Source organism: Zeus faber (assembly GCF_960531495.2).
Source record: "Zeus faber genome assembly, chromosome: 13".
NCBI classification, from domain to species: Eukaryota; Metazoa; Chordata; class Actinopteri; order Zeiformes; family Zeidae; genus Zeus; species Zeus faber.
Window position 1 is genome coordinate 6,357,510 of NC_137198.1, and position 20,867 is coordinate 6,378,376.

General features: G+C 45.6%; 1 protein-coding gene across 1 annotated transcript in view; it reads right to left on the bottom strand.

Moving 5' to 3' along the window:
- The window catches only part of syne1b (spectrin repeat containing, nuclear envelope 1b), a gene marked incomplete at its 5' end in the record, with an annotated part of 99,061 nt that overhangs the window by 61,704 nt on the left and 16,490 nt on the right, over window positions 1-20,867 (bottom strand). Inside the window, 35 exon segments of the mRNA XM_080012399.1 lie at window positions 20-169; window positions 405-610; window positions 856-968; window positions 1,114-1,321; window positions 1,606-1,809; window positions 1,912-2,013; window positions 2,967-3,149; window positions 3,639-3,797; window positions 3,890-4,040; window positions 4,507-4,686; window positions 5,227-5,852; window positions 6,382-6,535; window positions 6,744-6,910; window positions 7,020-7,143; window positions 7,540-7,727; window positions 7,856-7,954; window positions 8,340-8,567; window positions 9,154-9,304; window positions 9,415-9,575; window positions 9,783-9,923; window positions 10,207-10,383; window positions 10,631-10,798; window positions 11,259-11,423; window positions 11,901-12,009; window positions 12,452-12,660; window positions 13,314-13,472; window positions 13,942-14,076; window positions 14,781-14,823; window positions 14,825-14,925; window positions 15,708-15,866; window positions 16,066-16,233; window positions 17,233-17,376; window positions 17,982-18,134; window positions 18,271-18,435; window positions 19,736-19,938. Coding sequence (XP_079868525.1) covers window positions 20-169; window positions 405-610; window positions 856-968; window positions 1,114-1,321; window positions 1,606-1,809; window positions 1,912-2,013; window positions 2,967-3,149; window positions 3,639-3,797; window positions 3,890-4,040; window positions 4,507-4,686; window positions 5,227-5,852; window positions 6,382-6,535; window positions 6,744-6,910; window positions 7,020-7,143; window positions 7,540-7,727; window positions 7,856-7,954; window positions 8,340-8,567; window positions 9,154-9,304; window positions 9,415-9,575; window positions 9,783-9,923; window positions 10,207-10,383; window positions 10,631-10,798; window positions 11,259-11,423; window positions 11,901-12,009; window positions 12,452-12,660; window positions 13,314-13,472; window positions 13,942-14,076; window positions 14,781-14,823; window positions 14,825-14,925; window positions 15,708-15,866; window positions 16,066-16,233; window positions 17,233-17,376; window positions 17,982-18,134; window positions 18,271-18,435; window positions 19,736-19,938 — 5,953 coding nt within the window.

Consider the following 20,867-nt stretch of genomic DNA (forward strand, 5'->3'; position numbering starts at 1 on the left):
GAGTGATTATTTCTGGCACCTCTCCTTGAGAACCTCCTGCTGGTACTCCTCCACTTGCTCCAGCCAAGCCTTCTCCGAGCCCCGCTGCTTGGCTTCAGGCAGGTCTGTAGTCATTCTCTTCTCCATGTGCTCCAGCCACCACCTCAGCTTCTTCAGGCGGCCCTCAAACCTACAGGGAGTGTAAACGTCAGCGCTGAAGGCCACCACCCGTGTGCTTGTCGTAACTACGCCCTCTGTGCACGCGCTCTGAGAACGTACTGCGGATTTCTTGATATTTGAGTTTGTTGAATGGAAAAAAAAAAAAAAAGAAATAGAAATGTGTCTAAATGCGTCAGAAGTGACTTTGACAACTGTCGAGTGACATGCTTAGTGCATCCCCCCGAATGGGGACAGGGAACACTCACCCCTTCATGAGCGACGCGCTGTCCTCGAGGATCTGCTGGTTCTGCCTGCACTGCTCCACGAAGCTGTCCCAGTCCTGCTGGATGGAGGAGAGGTGCTGCTGGACCTGCCCGGCACTGGCCTTGGGGAGGTGGAGGAGGAGCTTCTCCCCTTCCTCGCAGACTTGAGTGAGACGCACCTCTCCCTCCTCCACCCGCTCCATCGCTCCCTATGGGGCAAAAGGCTCGACGTTCTGACGTTTTTAAGGCTAGCGGGTGGTGGAGTCACTCGCTGTATGTTTCTCGTCGGAGGGCTGTGTATCGGGCGGAATCTCACGATTCTTTTTCAATATACAGCATATCGACATTTTATACATAAAGAGAGTTGCTACCAACTTTTCGGCAAACTATCTGCTATGCATGCTATGCATCTCACTATAACTGTACATCGTCACTATGTCAAGTAAGCAAGTACCTTTATTTTCTGAAGTTTACGGTCTACAATGCCGGTGTCTCCAGATCGGTCGGAGCATTCTTTCACGATCTCCCTCTGTTCTGAGAGCCAGCGATGAAACTCCTGAACGAGGTCTGATGAAGACAAAAGCAACAGAGGGAGAGAGAGAGAGAGAGAGAGATACTATGATCCTTCAATATGAAACAAAACGGGCCATGTGCTGCGCTACACGGCAGATATACGCTCCACATTAAGCCACGTCGGGCCCCGGGGTCTCACCGTTGAAGTGTTGCTGCAGACAGTGCTGCAGGGAGGCCAGCGTCCTGGCTGACAGCTGGTTCACTGACTCGTAACTCTTGATCAGGTCGGTGAGCCCCGATCCCAGACCCGCCAGCTCCTCTGACGGATACTTCCTGCACAGGTTGTTCAGGCTCTCCCTGGTGGAGTCAATGCTTCCCTGCTGGTTCTGGAGCTCCTTCTGGAGGTCCTGACATTCGCAAAATAGAATTTTTTTTTTCAATTATATAGTTTGCTTAGTTAGTTGGTTAATTAAGTTAAGACAAGTAAAGTAATTGTGAGTAACTCATGTAGTTAGTTGAGATCAAGGGATGAAGGGATCGCAGTGCTGCTCATGGCTTGGTCATAATATGCAGTTTAATATTTGACAGAATTTGTGGTCATTTCATAAGACCCGGGGCTAAATGTGCCAGAGAGCTGAAGAGACGGGACAATTGCCGGTTATCTGTTTCGTTGCGGTGTTTTTTGCTCCACCTTCACTCTGCAGATGTCCTCGGGATCCAATCCGGCGGGAGAGGAAACCAGGGATTCCTCCATGCTCTTCAGCCACTCCGACATCTGGGAGATGTAATCCTCCAGCTGCTTCCTCTGGGAGCTGAAGTCCCTCAGGTTTCCCGCCGCCTGCTCACAGAGCTTTCGCACGCCGCCGATCTTCTTTCGCAGGTCGGCGTCCAGCACCTGACGAGATGATCACGTTTGGGATTTACTCCAGGATTTCGCTGGAACCCGCGCTGAAAGTACAGCGTTGCAAAAAAACACAACTTCAGAAAAGTCTCGCACCTGTAGTTTAGCGGGGGTCTCCTGACCTCCACTGTACTGCTTTAACTCCGATACTTTCTCCTGAAGGGTCTCGAGTTTCTGCTCTTTTGTCGCCATTTCCCTCTGCAGACACACAAGAAAATTCTATTTTAGGACATCATTAGGGACAATGGCTGGTAAATCAGGACTGGAGTTTTTTTGTGTGAACCAATTGCTTGCAAGCGAGATTCTGTATGGGATTAGTACATAGTCAATAAGTTATTTACGGGTCTCTAAGCTATGGGCAAGGCAAGGTAAGTAAATTGATATAGCATATTTCAAAAACAAGGCAATTCAAAGTGCTTTACATAAAACATAAAAAGCTTTCGGACAAAGTGCCAAAGAAGACGCTATAAAAGGACATAGAATGCATAAAGTAAAAAAATAGAATACATAGAATGCATCAACTTTAAAGTGCAATGCAAGAATTTAGTCAAAGAAACCTTGTTTTACTCTTTGTCCGTGCACTATTTGTAGTGGATAATAGTGCAGGGACCCGATGTTATTTCTCTGGAGTCAGGCAATTTGCACCAGTGGACATAATACTTATATACCCGATGCATACAGGAAATCCACTCTGGTCAGCTGATGATAAAGCAGTTGACGATACTGATAGCATTCCATGACAAGGCGGTGAAGGCAGTTAGGGGAAAAATACCAAGCCCGCCTCCCGTTGCGCATGGGGAGACCCCGTTAGGGCCACTGGGGCGCCGGACAATTTCCCTTATTTTCAAATCCCACGTTGACAAATATGCTCTGATAGCCTAGCGGAGCAGAGGCACAGGTGCCCACGAGTAAATAAGGGAAATTGTCTTTTTAAGAAAATAAGGGCAATTGTCTGGCGCCTTGTCCGGTGCCCCCTATGATTCAAGATTTTTTCAAGATTTTTATTTGTCACATACATATACATACTTTCATACATATATGCAGTGAAATGTAATATGGGTGCACACAGTCTAAAAAAGTGCAAAAGAGGCCGTGAAATATATTTACAAATACCTTTGACCGAGACCTCTGCGTGGTGCAAGATGTCTTACCTGTAAGGCAGAGAGCCTGTCTGACACCTTCTGGCTGTCGTTCAGGTTGTTCAGGCTCTCGCTCAGCTCCATCATGCAGCTGCTCGTCCAGCTCTCGATGTCCTCGCCGATCTGACGCACGTCATCCCACGCTGCCAGACTCTGGCTGAGGAGGTCGATGTTGTTGTCGATCTTTTCGGACACCTTAAGGTAAATTATTGAATATGTTACAGTCTCCTTTTTCAGCACTTATATCGCAAAACTCCTCCCGGACGATATATGGAGCAATAACGTTTAGGGGTGTAACCATACACTGGCTCATGGCTCGGTACCATACATGGTGAAGGGTTCACAGTTTTAAATTTAAAAAAATTTAAAAGAAACAACTTTTTTTTTTGCTAAAGGGAAACAAATTAGGACTGAAGAAGATTCCTTCTTGATTCCTTTGGCATTAAATGTAAAACATTATTACAGCCCAGATATAATTTCTATCCAAAAAGTAGATACTGTATGTAGATATGCACTTGCAGAAGCATTTCTTCAGTTAAGCTTTTAACTGGGTATGCAAAATATATGAATTTGTACGGGTTCTCTATAGGTGTGTTCGAAAAGTGTTTGCGTGCTCATGCTAAAGAAAAGAGGAAATCCTGACGACTAAAAAAAGTGGTTTTGCTGCGCGTGAGGTGCACTTACATCCAGCCACTGATCAACCAGTGTCTCCATGTCCATTTTAATCAGGTGACAATCGCAGTCCGGGACGTTCTTCAGTTCGCTAAACAGCTGTTTCCCTTTGCTGGAAAAATGGTCCAGTTCACGCTGCTTCGCCGCCATGCCTGCCTTCGCCGCCTCGTGCTGCAGACGGTCAGAGGGAAAACCAGTAAAAATATGATGTGTCGTCCATCCGCAAGGTGAGGTGCAAGGAGTCAAGACTCGTTTCTTCTGACCTTGGAAAGTGATCTCTTGGTTTCTTCGTAGTCCTTCAGTGCGGAGTCGATCTCCACCACGTCCTCCGTGCTCTCGATGATGGAGCCGATGGAGGTTTTGAGACTTTGGTATTCTCTCATCAGCTCCACCAGCACACCGCACTGCTCCTGCCTGTGAGACAAAACAGTGCGTTCTTGACATGTATCGCTCAAAACTTTTAGATGACGTTGTTTGAAAAAATAAAACATTGCAATGATTTTTCCAACGAAATGCAAACGTTGTCCCACCATTTTTTTGTAGCTACAGATGTCCAACACAACAAGACATTTCACAGTTTCCATTTCAACACAATGCGATCGATAGCAGTCACTTGAGCCACACAGACGAAATAGGAGTCTCCTGAAAAGTTTCCATCAATGGCATACTGCATTAAGATTTTGGATACATAACATTGGTGGAAGAATTGTGTACAGGGTGGTACTTGTGCAGTACATCTATGTGTCTGCTTAGACTGGCCTTCCTTGATTGATTGATTATTGACCTTTGTATTGTACCTTGGGTGAGATTTATTTCCCATCTGTGTCAGCTATTTATTTTAACGCATCAGCTCTTTTTTTATTTTGGATGCCCACAGTACCTGTCTGTGATGAGCCGCTTGGTGTCCTCCCACGTGGTCTCCAGGAGGCTGATTTCCCTCAGCACCTCCCCAGCCATCTCTGCATCCCTCTGGGCCAGCTGCTGGCCCTTGTCCCGCAGCCACTGCTCCTCATGTTGGTGGGACTGCAGCTCATCCTCCAGCTGGTTAAAGAACCGCAGCCTGGTAAACATAGACACCGGTTAAAGAACCGCAGCCTGGCAAACAGAGGCACTGGTTGAAGAACCGCAGCCTGGCAAACAGAGGCACTGGTTAAAGAACCGCAGCCTGGTAAACAGAGACAGAGGTGGCGGTGGATTTTTCGTGCAAATAAAACTGATTTATTTTTTATTTATGTTGTTGTCAATGTCATAGCATAAGCCTGCATTAGTGTAATAACAGCCATCCACTTTCTGAAAAAGGGATATTGACGTTGAACATTGCAACATAAAAATGGATGTAGACATTTTTCCTCAAACAAACTGTTGGAAATGAACACAATTCAAATTTTTATCTTTTATAACATTTCTAACATTGGCTTATAATTGACTTAACTTTGGGTGGAAATATAACTTTAGAATCGAACAATTTAACAAAACAACGGGGATAAGCTCAAATGAATGCGATCCAACAACTATGTAATAATTGCAACAGCTCTATGTTTGATGCATCTAAACCTTCTGGAGCCTTATAATGATGCAGGTGTAATGATGCAGATCCTACCTCTGCTGCACAGCGAGCAGACTGGTTTCTTTCAGGCTCTGGTGGTCTGCTTTTTCTTCGATGTCCTCCACTGTTTTAAGCAGCTGCTCCTTCCGCTGTCTGAACGACGCCCACAGAGCACCCAGGGCCTCCGCCTCGTTCTGCTTTGTACCCAGCAGACTCCTCACAGCATCCAGCTCGGCACTGAGAGCGTCAGCCAGCAGGCGGCACGAGGTGCGGGACCCCCCGCCGTCCCCGATGTGAAGGTGGCCTTTGCAGAGGCTGCTGTCCAGGCCTACCGCCAGAGTCTCCAGCTGGCTAATGTCGGGGACGATGGTGGCCAGCTCCTGCTGCAGCTCCTCCACCCGGCCCCGGTCCCAGCTCCCGGCACTCTCCACGGTTTGCCTGAGACCCCGCAGCACCCCCGCCGCCATGCTGTGGGTCTGCAGGAAGGCCTCCAGCCTGTCCAGGCACTCCAGCTGCAGCTCTGCTGTCTGCTGCGCCTCCAGGTGGGGTTGCAGGCAGCTCTCGCGTCTGCTCTGGAGGAGCTGCCCGTCGCCGGGCTCGCAAGTCCTGCACAGCCGCTCGGTCTGCCCATCCAGGCTCTGCCTCACACCGGCTTCCTTTTGTAGCACCGCCAAAGTCTCCTGATGCAGAGAACAGGGCTAAGTGCTTGAGCTGCAGCACACGGCAATAAAGGTTGCCCAGTTTCCCAAGGCAACCAGATTTGGGCTACTGGCAACCATCTTGTGCGGTGTGGTTGCCCTTTTGTCTTTTCATACGTTTAAAAAATAAAGCGGTATACCTCTGTATGCTTAGAAACTTCTGACTTATCATGGTGTATTGCTTTACTCTGACAAAAATGGTGAAACAAGTGCGAATATTTAAATATGAATTATAATCATATCGGATAATTGTCACTCAATTGAAAAATCATTTCAATTAATTTTATTATGCACTGTTTTGTCAGTCTTGGCAACCAACAAGTGATTCATGGTTGCCAACCACTTCTAAAAGTCAGTGTTGGGCCCTGGGCTGCCAGAGATTCTGGTCCCACTCCCTGTCACATACAGGAAACAATCTGCTGGCTCAATACAGACTCGCACGAATGCGATTAATGGATGACTCAACCGTCAAATCACCACCAAATAATTGATAAATCACAGTGGAACTCGCCTTTATTTGGGTCACAGCTGGTGGCAAGTTGGCGATGCTGATTTGCGAGGCAGAGTGGAGGGTGGAGAGCATGGCTTCGCCCCTCTGGGAGAACTTGGCCAGAGACTGGTCAAACTGCTCCATCTCCAAGAGGTGGCTCTGAAGCTCCTTGATTCTGGGCAGAAAGGTCGTCCGGGACGTCAAAATCCAGAAAAAAAACCTCATGTGTGGGACTGTCTGAACCGCGATACTAAAAGATGTTCATCCATTAATCCACAGTCAGTATCTTGACTAAACCAAACCAAACAGCTCACGATCCTTGCAGATTTAAGGCAGTGTGAATGGACACTTTTGGAGCGCTGTGAATGAAGAGCCCGTCTCACCTCTCGGGGATGGCTTGGTTTTGAGAGCTCAGCCTCTCCTGCAGCACCTCCAACTCTTCCCTCAGCAGCTGCGCACCCTCCTCCGGCGCGGTGGGATACAACGACGTCCCCAAAGACACCAGGCCGGCGTGCAGAGGCGCAAGGGACTGCACCTCCGACAGCAGACCCTGGGAGGGGCGTATATTTGTTGTTGTTTTTTAAGTGCCTTGTTGTAATTTATGTAATATTAACACGGAGGAGGTTTGTCAACGGGCTCGGTTGGTTTGCTTTGTGTACCTGCAAATCCTGTAGCTCACTGTGGAGTTTGGCTTTATCGGCGGAGAGACCGTGGCTCTCTGGCTTGGAGGCCGACTCGCTTCGCTCCAAGCAGGACACGCAATTTGAACGATCCTTTTCATACCTGAAGCACAGCAGCAGACAAGGCACTGCCTTAGCGGGGTAGGCAGAGGGTGTACTCCCCCGATGCATTTCTTATATATTGCTTTTGATTGCTGTCCGTGTGAGATTGTGTTACTTTACTAATGTCAGGGTAATACAATTTTCTTTCATCTCAGTAAAAAAAGTCTTGTCCTACGTCATTTGAATTGTAACATTGTTGGGTTTTGGAAAATTCTCCTGGTCCCGCCGGCAATTAAGGTAATTCTGTACTTTGAATTTGTTAAAGCAGTAGCACTCCCTTTTCAAATAGAATTAGGGAAGGCAATTTTAAAGTCGGTTTCTCACCATACCGTTCCCAAAAATAACACTCAATTCGATTTTTTTTCCCCTTTCGAGTAAGTTGTATTGTGGGTCTTACTTTTGCCAAAGGGACAGCAGGTTCTCCAGAGTGCTCTGCTTGTCCTTCGTCCGCCGCATGTTTTGGTCGTAGCTGGTTTGCAGCGCGGTCACAGCCCTCTCGGCGTGCTCCTTATCGCCGAGTCTACGAGCCCCGGAGGACAGGGACAGCAAGGTGGCCTTCAGCCTGTCCAGACTCTGATAGACATCCTGGGGAGACGGCGGTCACAACACATCACCGGTGAGGGTGAAATCACATGAGAGGGGACGGGGGCTACTCGAGTTTTCCTACCAAATACTACGTGTAAGTATTGTGCGGTGAAAAATGAGGGAAATACCATGTGGCTCTGAAGAGCTTTGTAGGTGTTTGATGAGGAGGAACATGATTTGATGGGAAGCTCCAGTTTTGGACGGAGCTCCCCAAGAGCTGCTTCTGCCTGAAAAGATAGATGTTAAAAAATGAAACTCACTGTATACACAGGTACCTGCAGGTATCATATCATGGATGATGCATTTAACCACTGTGTACCATTTTTTTTAGAAGCATAACATTTAATACCCACTAAAATCGTATTGCAGTCTTTTGAACACAATTAAAACAATACACAATAATAATAATAGAATTTCAAGTTCTATATTTCAAGATTTTCAAGTTTTGCTAAAATCTTCACCTTTTTTTAATGCCCTGCTGATTCCCTACGTATGCATTGTATTCTCATGATAATATCATGAGACTACAATGTTTATCTCTTTTTTATTTCTCTTTTTTATTTTACATTATCTTTTTTTTTTTTTGTTATCTCTTCCTGCTGCCCCCTGTACCTCTTCCAGGCTGCTGTGGAACCTCCTCTGGTGGGAGAAGCTTTCCTGCAGCTGCCCTCCCAGCTGCTGGACGCTCTCCTTCAGCTCCTCCCAGTACCTGCCGATCTGGGTCAGCCGGGCCCTGATGCGAGCCGCCTCTCCCGAAGACACAAACTGGGCCAGCGCCTGGGAGTCCGCCTCCAGCCGGGGTACGGTCTCCTCACGTTCCTCGAGCTCTGTGCCCACAGCCTGGACGGCAAAGAGAGAGTGAGAGGCGGAGAGTTATCAAAGAACATCCCCACCGCAAAACCCTGATACACAGAGCGACAAGTATTTCCATGTTTACATTCACGTGCACTTTGCACCTTCAATTCAGCTAACTCTGCTTACTTTACCGCAAATTTTGTAGATCTCCTCTGCTTACTTTTCCCATTTTTTTTTGGAAGATGTTCTTATTTTTGTAAATACTTTCCTTCTTAAAGCCATTTTTTCTTTTTTTTTGCTATTTATCCAAACTGTTTGAATTAGCATTTTAGTGCGACATGGCACTGTCATTTTCAACACTTCCAACTTTTTCAACAATATCAGAAAGAAACGTTTTTTTTTTTACACAAAAAAAACCCCATAATAAAATAATTTATGCTAATGATTAGATTATATTGACCCCACACTGAAAGTCTAAGTTTGTACTGTACCGACAGAAACGGTTCTGTTTGTTACCCTGTATCAGCCAATATTTACAGTTAAGGAATCAAACTCAAAGTTTCGGAATCAGAGCGGTATGGGTGCATCGCTGACAGGGGTGCACGCAGCCAAGCCGGCTCACATACGGTACCTTCACCGTGTTGATCTGCTGCTCGAGAGACGCAGCAGAACTCTTCAGGGGATCCAGCTGTTTCTCCTTGTCAGATATCCAGGCGGAGAAGGCCTCAAACACACTCCCAAACTGGTCCCACTGGACTTTCATTCCTTCAAGGGCCCTGACACTGGAACAGCACAGCAGCCATTAGAGTTGGAGAGCCGCTGCACCCCTAGAGGTACGGGGCCGTACTTTACCATGTGTGAGCATAGCTTAATGTAAACTCAGGGGCCTTACTCTTCTTTCAGGCCCCTCTCCACGTTGTCCACTCGCTCGCTGAGGGAGCGAGCTTGGTCCAGGAGCACGCTCTTGTTCTTGGGGCCGAGTTGGATTTCCGCCGCCCTCTTCAGCAAGATGTTCATATGGGAGGCCTCCGCTTCACACTGCCTCAGCATCACCTGTTGAACCAATTTCATTGCTTTCTAAATTGTACACATGTATTATTCTAGCGAGGAATCACAAAAAACATTATGTCTGAAGTAGTGCTGGGAGATACATCGTTATAATATCCATCCCAAAAAATACACCGATACGACGTAGATTTGTCAATATCGCCCCGCACTCGTTTGAAGTAAGCCCATCCAGTAAGGCCAAGCGTTGCTCACTCGTGCTTGGTCGAGCTCAACCGCCAGGCTCTCTGGGCTGCTGAAGTTGAGGTCTCTCTCCAGCGCGGTGCAAGCCTTGCCGACAAACTCCCGCACGGCCTCCTGCTGGCTGTCAAACTCCTGCCAGGCCGCCAGCGTGACCTGAAGATAGCATTAAAGTGGTAATCCATGAGGATGCTTGTGTTGGGTGGATAACATTTTGGTGCAGCCTGCCAATCACAATGCACAACTAGCACATAGAGGAGCACACGCATGACGCCAAAAACTGCACATTGAATGGCTTTTTCTTATAAAGTGCCAGCTAACTAAATAATAAATACCCAATATTGGATTTTCGAGACAAAACCCGGTAATCTGACAGATCACCACTTTGACATGCAACCAGCCGTGCAGGTTGGAGGTTTGCGTCCCTGCAGCGACCGACCTCCACGCTTTGCTCCTGGGAATCCATGCTCTGCTCCATCTTGCTGAGCGTGTTCTCCAAACTCTGCAGGTCCTGCTGTAAGGTCTCGCCCAGACCCTCCTCGGCCTGGAGCTGCTGACCCCTGGTGATCAGCTGCTGGACGTCCTTCCTCTTCAGCTTCAAGCGCTTCAGCAGTTGCTGTGGAAGCACGTGACGTTTTGAAAATGGTTGATTATGACTTTAGAATTCTATATATTTTTCATATGGTATAATATGCCGGTATAACATAATATATGTATAGACGTATTGGAAAAACATAATATAAGATATATAAAATAATTGTATCTATAGTGTGATAAGATAGCAGTATAGAAGTGAATTAATATCTCGAATTTACTGTATATCTATAATTGAATATCTAGAATCATGATAAACAGCTTCCCACCTGGTGGACCAGGAGGAGTTGCTGGGCCTCCCTGACAGTCTGGCAGTCCAGTATGCTGGCCACCTCAGCCTGCGCCTCCTTCTGACCCTGGACCAGTTCCTCCAGAGTGCCACGCACCTCCTCCCTGAACTGCACACAGTCTCCCACCGCCAGCAACATCTTCTCTGCCTGGGAGGTGGAACAGACGTGAAAGGAAACAAACGATAGAAAAATAAATGAATGCGTCCTGAAAGGTAGATAGGTGTGAAAGGTATCCAGAGTGCAGTACTGTGCTGTCCCGTGAAAACTATACTTCCATCTAAGAGTGCTCACCCATGTCATATTACGGAGCTCCTTTAATGAGATTTTTTCAGAATCATCACATGCCTTGTCTAGTAATTATTTATTGATCTGTCTTGAGTCAGTTTGCCAATGCAAAAGAGGAGCTACTTTATTTATAAGAGCCAATGAACGTCTAAGCCTTGTGTGGTATTCCCTCAGCCGAGTTCACTTTAATAAGTCTGACAAACAGCGAGCATGATCGGAAGTAAAAGCAATATTTAATATACATGTCCTGAACAGAACGTAACCTCAGCGGTTCTCCTGGAGGCGTTTCGCCTGCATAAAACATCCCGGGGATTTCACCTACCTCCGAGAGAGAGGCGAGAAGGCCCTTAAAATCAGCCGAGAGCTTGCTCAGCGCCCCCCCGTGCCTCTGGGCATCGCTGTCAGCACAGATCTCAATCAGCACGGCCACACGGGCCTTAAGCCAACCGAGGTTTCCCTCCTGCAGCTCCGCATCGCTCCTCAGCTCCTGAAAGCAACGACGACAAAGCCAGTCCGGTTAAAAGACTCCGCCCCTGTGATGGGTAGGTGACACTGTGCTGTCCTGTAGAGACTGGCGCAGGCATTCTTAACCTGGGTCCCACCAGGGTCGTAGGCCATTTCTAACACTGATACAGTATATTCATTTATATTATATATTTTCAATTAAAAGCATGTAATAGCTTTAAATCTAAATAATCCACGTGGAGCTCCCTTCGTGCTCTGTGACATACTGTAATAAAAGTAGCTGACGTGCACAGGAATCCTCATATTCACAGGAACCAGTGTCCTATTCAGTGGTGTGACATAATGGTGATCGGCCCCGGTGCATATATATTTTTGGACCCTCCAAAAATATATATTTTTTATTTGTTGTATGTTTATTTGTTTATTTGTTTATTATTTATGTTGTTTATTTTATTGTTTATTTATTGTATGAGGGAGGACTGTTATTAGACCTCCTTACCGTTATGGTGGCCTTCACCTGCCCGTACTTGTTGGGGTCGTTGGCCCGGTTCCTGAGCAGCCGGAGTTGGCTCTCCTTAGATATGAGCCAGCAGGACAGCACGGCGTACCTGGTTATACAAACAGAAACAATTCCACTTGAGATTAGATTGAGAAGGATTTGTGGAAGGAACGTCGGGGGGAACGGTGCAGCACGTTAAAGGTCGTTATCAAATCAAGACATATGACACGTGATAATATGATAATCAAGGCACTATCACAGGGTGGCTCCAAAACAAGACTTTATCACTTTATTTGTAATTAGATTGACTTTGTTCATCCCATTCCGGCAGTCGAAATATGGGATCGTCACCTCTGCATTATAAAACGTTCACCAGTGTTACTTGTTCCTATTAAAGGCTATTATATAAATAAATTAAATCGCAATTACTGTACTTCGTTCATCCAATTCATAGGGAAACATCGTGATATATCTAAATTCCCAATGTTAACCATGATAAATAAATAAAAAAACATCCCTATGGCCCAGTCCTATCGGGTAGTGTATTGCACCTTGAGTTGTACTCCTTCCATTTATCCTGGTGCTGCATCAGTTTTTGGTGTGTGTTTTCTATCTCCTCCTGGACCTCGGAGAAGGTCTGCCGGGCTGCTTCCAGGGTCTGGTGGGCGGGGTCCGAATCGGGAAGCTTTTGACAGAGTTCCTCCATCAGCTGCAGCCTCTTCTCACAGATGGCCTGGTGTCCTTTTTCCCGAAAGAACCCCTGAAGGGAAAACAACGGCATTTCTTCGGTCCCATAAAGTGAAGAAAATAATTCTCGGTGGTGGGCATTCAGATCACAATATTAACACATCGTGTTACTTTTTCAGTAAAAGTAAAGTAACTTAGTACGCGTATCTTGATGTCCTTTACTAATTGAACAATCCAATTCCAAACTGTTTCATGGCAAAGCCCTTTAGAAGACTAAGCTCTGGATGACGACCCCTGTTAAAAGTAGTTGTATACGTTAACACATTATCTGCCAATAATAGGTAGATTATAACATTTGTAGGTTTAACATTTTACTTAAACTGACAGTTTAAGTTGAAAATCGCATAACTCACTCACGATCATTAGAAAAGTTGAGTAAATATATTTTGTAAATTTAAACACAAAAATAAAACAAACACAAAAAAGGTTTATTAAAAACATTAAAAATATATATTTTTTTTCCCTCTGCAATTCCTTTGAGGACCCCTAGGGGAACCCCTGTTTTAAATGATCAATTCATCAAGTTTAGAAATAACCATTTTCTTGATGTTAACCCCACATGCTGTGCATTGCTTTACGATCAACCCTTGCACAGAGAACTGAAACCCTGCCAGCACTCAGTTGATGCCTTGCTCCAGGGCACCCTGCCGGCCCCTCCGGACTCACCCTGTGCTCCTTGGTGAGTCTCTCGCTCCCCATGCCTGCCAGCTGGCGATTCTCCCTTGTCACCTCTGCCTGGCACTCCTGCAGGGACACCATCAGCTTGCTCCTCTCCACCTCCACCTTCAGATGCACGAGGTGAAATGGGGCGTCGGTCTGAACATCCTGGGGAAACGCGGGTACATGGTACAGGTTTTATAGCCAGAGCTATAATAGTGTTGTGTCACTATACACTGCTCTGTAAGGTAAAGCCAACAAATCCAAAGAAATTAGTACTTTGAATTATAAATTAGTCACACTCGTTTTGATTTAACTATTAGTCAGTATTTTTGTATTATTGAAATAGCGAAATAAAATAGAATATATCTATATTCATATTATTCTTTATTACTTACCAATTATTATTCTTATTATTCTTATTATTATTGTTATCAATTATTATTATTATTATTATTATTATTATGAATGCCAAGGATGCCAGACAAACACATAAAACAACAGCAATACAACATGTGATATCCTTTGACACGTGTTCCAACATTGAGCCTTGATTCGATTACCAATTACAGTATTTCCATTGTGAATGTATTACTATTTATAGTTGTGTAATCATATTATCAGGCCTGGGACCAACCTTCCAGTGCTTGTGCAGCTTCCTGACCGTCTCCTGCAGGGACTGTTGTTCCTGCTCGGGTAGAATGTCCGTCAGCTCATCGCAGGCCTTGAGGAACGCATTTAAGACGCGTTGGTCCAACTGACCAAAGAACTCCTGGACACAAAAGAATAAAAAAATTATATAAATTGAGTGATTGTCAAATATTTGCCACATCTTCGCCCACCGCAATTGCCACCTACAATGACTCACCTCTCTGCCAGGAGAGGAAAACCCTCCTCTGAATGCACAAGGCACATTTTTACTTTACATTTAACTTCTGCTCTTAAGCTTTACCTTTCACAAGTTAAATTCAATTTAATTCTATTTATTTATATTATTATTATTTATATTTTTTATACATTTTGTTACTTTATATGTATATGGATATACACATATGTATATGTGTGTGCATCTGTATATATGTATGTGTGTATGTGTATGTGTATATATGTATGTATATATACAGTATATGTGTATATATACGGTATATACAGTATATATATATATATATATATATATATATATATATATATATATATATATAATTGATTAAAAAACGTGTGTTTTTGAAAATTATGTGTGTTTTGTCATGTATGTCATTGCTGCTGCAACACTGGAATTTCCCATTGTGGATTAATAAAGTACCTTTGTCTCATCTTATGTTTCTAATTTGAAATGGTGCTGAAATGTGTTCTGAGCACATTTCATAGCACAGAGAATGACAGGATGGGCCTGACACAGCCTTCCATGCCGGCGGATAGTGTCAGTTTGATTAAAAAGGCGGAGCAACGACATCACGACCTCCTCTTTCCTCTCACCGTGTGTTTCTTGAGCAGCTCTTCTGGGTTTCCTCTCTCCGTCGAGAACCTTCTCCAGCTCCACGCGGGACTCGTCAAACCTCTTCACGAGGCTGCTGTTGGCCTCCACGTGCTTCCTCCACTCCGTGGACTCCTTGAACATAGCCTGAAGAAGAAAGAAAACATCTTTATGTCCGACAATCTAAATGTAATATTCAAAGTCGCAGCACACTGCATTATTAGAGCGGGGTAGAACACCTGCACAGTAAGTATTTCTTTATTAATAATTCAATATTCATATAAAATAAATGTGATTATTAATATCATAATTATTATTATTACCCATGATCCTAAATCATGTTCATAGCAATCCAAATGAGCAATGTCAAAATGCACAAATTCTCGTGCAGGCACCTTTATGAACATCGTCTATGTCATGGAATAAATGCGTTTAAATGAGGAATATAAGGTGTGAAATATAAGAACACATTTCTTATGAGAACACATTGTGTGCTCTTCATTCCTAACAGAGGTTAGTCGATGAGGAAAAATGACATTACACAAGGGAGTAAACGCAAATGTAAGGACCGACTTTGTAGTGTTCTTTTTTGTTTGTTTGTTTGTTTGTTTGTTTGTTTGTTTGTTTTTTTCCACCTGTGCTGTCAGAGCATTTGTTCCATTGCATCCAGGACAGAGTTAGTCTACGAGTTGAGTTCAACTTCTCAAACTGCAAAGTCAACTCTTTATTCATTCTTTAACCATTAAGAACTGCAATAACTCTGTCCTGTGGACGACATGTGGGATGACCAGAGCACAGTTTTTACACAGCACCGCCACCGATCCCCCTCTTAGGAGAACCCTCTTACCATGTTTTGATCCATAAACAACTAATCATCATTACTCCTCCAAGAGGGGGAGACATTGCAGGGCTAGACTTTCATAATGCACCTGTGAAGAGGCTTGCAGGTCCGACACTCTTTTCTGGAGAAGGGCCAGGTCCACGTGCTGCAGGGTCTTGCTGCCGTCCAGGGTCTTCTGGATGCTCTGGTGGTTCCTCTCGATCACCGTCAGACACTTCTTGCAGCTGTGCGTGAAGGTCACCAGCTCCTGCAGGTTTTTAACATCAGCAATAGGAGTCTTTTCATTAGTACCTTGAGGTTCTGTTATTTTTTCGCAATATGGTTCATTCATCTAATACAGCTTTTAAATACGCATGTTCTAAGAAAGAATTTGACATGGACATGAAATCCAATTTAGAATATGGGATTTATACAGGACATCACAACTGACATCTGAAAAGACACACCTGGCATTTGTGTTTGAAATCGGCGGGTCCCTCCGAGTCTTTGGTGCTGGTGATGCGGCTGGCCTTCTCCAGAGCCTGGTAGAAGCCCGTGATGTTCTTCTCCATCTCCTCCAGTGGAGGCAGGAGGGACTGGGACTCGCGGAGCAGCGGCAGACATCTTTCTCTGATCTGATTGGAGAAGAGAGGAAATATCGACTATATTTGACCAAAAGCCCCAATATTAATAATGTGATGCCGTTTAGGCAATAACCATAAGGGACTTTGTAAAATATTGATTTTAAACAAGCTAGAATGGTATTGCCAAGCATATATACACAGTATAAAGTCAATATACAGTTTATACTGTAGTTTATAAGGCTGGTCCGATCAGGGTTTTTGGGGCAGATCACCGATCACTGGTTGCTGGAAGCAGTATTGGCCGAAACCGATCAAGGGGTCTATTCTAAGCCTTCTTTTTATCGTGTAGCGTTGCATATTTATTTAATTAACTATTCTTAACAACATTGTATATTAAATATTACAATTAAGAGATGAGAAAGTATCATGAAGTGACAACTGTTTATTTATTGTCAGGCAACATGTGCAACATATCCCACTCAATCTTAAGCATAAGGGGCAGAGGTTTGGATTTATTTAAACCTGACTAACATGCCTCTTTTGTGATCCAATCACAAGTGGACAGCTCTGATGTCAGGTGTAAACATACCCAACGCGTCCACAACGCGGTTTGAGAGCCGATCACTTAGACCGCATACGGAGGTGGTCACATAAATCCACATTCTTTTAGCAGTGTAAACGCAAATATGTCCTGGGCCAGGTCGAAGGAGCACCTCCTTAATAGGCTTGGGCGGATCGATACCAAAAGGTATCAATACCGATACTACGCCTCGTTTTGAAAATCCATTCTGGCGTCAATAGGATCGATGCCAAAAAAGGGATCAGTTTCATCCTCCAAAATCAGTAGATTTGTTTAACTCGTGTCTTTTGGAAATAGTGCAGTGCAGAACGGGAAAGAGAAATCGTCTGATCGGTTCTTGTGATCGGCCTTTATACCAATCCCCCATCAAACGTTCAAGGAGCAGCACCCCGGACCGTGGTGCCACGGGAGCCTCGTGCCACAGCCCCTACACCACGCCACAGTTTGAGCGTCGCAGGACGCGGACGTACCGCGCTCAGCTGCTCCTTGATGGACGCCATCACGGCCAGCATCTGCGACACCTCTTCCTGGGGCGTGTCCTTGGTGAGTAGCTGAGTGGTGCGACCGGCCGCCTTGCACGCCGCCTCCATCGCCGGCACCTTGTGCTTGATTTCCTTCGCGACAGAGCAGAGCGGAAGCTGACGGCGGGCGCTCCCAGGCGACAAAACATACAGCGCCCCCTTTCTTCCGGTGATGAGCGCTCACCCTCGCCAACACGGGGTGAGGCTATCGAAATTTGAAATTTGAAACGATAACTTCATTGATTCCCAAGGGGGGGGGGGGCTGACGCAGGCTCAGAGAATGATACAGGGATACAGCAAGTAAGAACATGTTAGAGTATGTATGATACAGCGTATGATACTGTCGTGAAACCACTCATTTCACAGCTGAATTTAGAGTTCCAAAAAATTGGGGACTCAATGCAACCATGTCACGTTGTGTATCAGGTTTTGGTAAGATGTGAGCACCGTATCAGACCCGACGCCCCGATAGCGGTAGTGCAGTCGAATTTAAGCCGATACAGAGATGTGAGCGTGGATTCGGGGGACGACATAACATGGCGTTACTGACACGGAGCACTCCATACAGCTGGGATTTGTGACAAAAAAAAAAAAAGGAAACTGGAATGCTGATAACCATTCTATATCTTGTTTATGGAAAACTTGAGCTCGCCAAGTAATTTCCCGTGGCGAACCATTCCGCCCCCGCGTCTCCTTACCTCCACGTCCTGGACGAACGTGCGGACGTTGAGGAAGGACGCTTGGACGGGCGCGGTCATCTTCTTGTTGGTGGCGTCCATGAAGAGCTTCAAGGCGTTGACGCCCTCGTGGAAGTCCTGCCTCAGCTTGTCCACCTCGTCCGCCCGGGCGTACTGCGAAAGGGAACCAGGTGCGCGGGCGCGTCAAGCGCTTCAGCGTCCGGCGCCGAAGCGCTCGACGCGGGCCGTGGCGGGCGGATCTAATTTGGCGGCGGCGCGGCGAGGAGGGCGCGGCGCGGTGGACACTCACGTGTTTGACTTTGACGAACAGCTCCCTCCACCTGCCGTTGAGGAGGAGGAGCTGCTGCTTCAGGTCTCGCGAGACAGTCTCGTCGCAGGTCTCGATGAGGAAGTTCCCGGCGTCGTTCATGTCCATGTGCTGCTGGATCCAGTGGGAGAGGTTCCGGAAAAAATCCTGAGGGAAAGGAAATATTTCGGATCTAGAATTCATACGTAGATGTGGCTTTGCCAGGTCGTCTCCATTTAGATGTAGTTACATTTCAATTCATTCAGCCAACGGGGCAAACAACAGTTGCCGTTATCCCAACCCCGCCGGGAATACTTGCCGGTGACAACAAGGTCGTTGAAATTCAGTTGAAAAGATGAATTTACTCAAATGTTTCTTCGAAACCCAGCACAAAAGGGGTTCGACAACCACATGTCCCTTGAAAGATCAAAACGTTTGCAGAATCTGGATGAGAGGGGCCAGGGGTGGTGCAGTTGTGAATGCAGTATCTCACAGTTCCTCTCGAGGGCACAGTGTTCTTTCAGCGTCACGTATAACTTGATTTTGAACGTGTTTGTTTCCTAGTCAGCGTGCATTACACTAACAGGATAAAACAGATAGAAGCTTACAAAATGCACAGCGAAAACGTTTCAATGAGGAATTACAAATTCCACCGTGCCCCCCCCGCCGAATAGTCATATATTCGCATTGAACAGCCGAATCCGATTCGACGGACACAGTTCTGAGTCGGGGTACACAAAATAAACTATTTAAAATATAGAAATATAATATGTTTCACGGACTGTCCCGCCCCCCTCGCGCGCAAAGTTTTTCCAGAAGCCCTTGAACATAGGATGAAAGACAGCGAATGATGAAAACTAAACAATGATTATTGTGTTTATATTTCATGTCACGCACCATATGCACTAACTTTCACCAGCAAAAAAGAAGATATACCAACAGACAGACAGACAGACAGACAGACAGACAGACAGACAGACAGACAGACAGACAGACAGACAGACAGACAGACAGACAGACAGACAGACAGACAGACAGACAGACAGACAGACAGACAGACAGACAGACAGACAGACAGATAGATAGATAGATAGATAGATAGATAGATAGATAGATAGATAGATAGATAGATAGATAGATAGATAGATAGATAGATAGATAGATAGATAGATAGATAGATAGATAGATAGATAGATAGATAGATAGATAGATAGATAGATAGATAGATAGATAGATGGATGGATGGATGGATGGATGGATGGATGGATAGACAAACAAACAAATTAATAAATAATAAATAGATGTTAAAATGTATATATATATAAACACTGTATATACTATATATATATATATATATATATATATATATATATATATATATATATATATATATTAAAAAAATGAGCTCAATCCCACGACGACCGTACTGCGGTAATGCGGTTATCGTCACAGCCCTCATTACACCTACACGCTTGGCATTCTCCGACTGGTTCAGCATCTGCTCGCCGTCCTCCAGCCAGGCCTGCAAGGCGGCCACCGTGCTGCTGTACTTCTCCCAGTTGGTGATGACCTCCTCCAGCATGCTGCGGACGCTGCGCACCTCCACCGACAGGTTCCTCCACTGAGCCGCGGTGTCGCTGAGGAACTTGCTCACCCCCTCGGCTTCGTCCACTGGAAACAGAGCGGCGGATTCCCACAGAATGAATTGCGGCCGCTAATGGCGCCATGAGTTGCGTGTCCATTGCACCCGCCGTCCGCCCCGTCTCAACGTCCCATTCACAAAAGATATTGCACTGCTTGATATGACAGCGCAAACACAGCCATTATGTTTTGCAGCTGAGCGCAATCTGAAAAGTATAAATGGCAGAGAGAAGGTGAAAAACGAATATCAATGGCTCTGCGGATGCGGCACGGGACGCAGGGGGCTTTTTTTTTTTGTTTCGTCCAGTTACAGTGGGAAACAGGGGAAATTAAATCAATCCAAATATAAAAACACACTGTTTTTATTTTTTTTGTTTGAAAAACGGGGAACGGGGAAAGCCGAAATGTGTAAGGTCGAGTGAGCGATCGGAGCAGCGAGCGCGCCGCTCTGTTGCTCCCTCACCGTTACGCATTTGGGTACAGATGGGGGGTGCACTGCACCCCAATGCGATGGGCCTGCATGATTTGAAGCGGAGGACAAAAGAAAAAAAATCACACAATACCACCCTTTTTTGCGCTTCAGTTACCACCAACTCTCTGAAAATGCTTTAAAATATTTTCACTGTAACTGCGTGTGGCTATTAGCACTGGTGTTAGAGAATTGCACTTTTTTTCTTATACGCGTAGAAAGGGGCCAATTTTGGGGCAAACCCATGCATATTACCTCATTTAAATAGGTGCAAATAGTGCCGGGCGCCGAGGCGCTATTTGCGTGGCAGCGCAGTTAGGCGTGCATTTCACCCTTTGCAGGTGCTTTGAGAGTTACACGGTTGCTTTTTGTCTTATTCGCGGGGGTTAAGTGGCCGCAAAAGCCGCGCAATCCTTTTCTGAATCGGCCCCAGAGAGTGTAGAGTAAGTGGATCAGTCGAGTCACGTCCTGTAATTTGGTGTTGTGACTG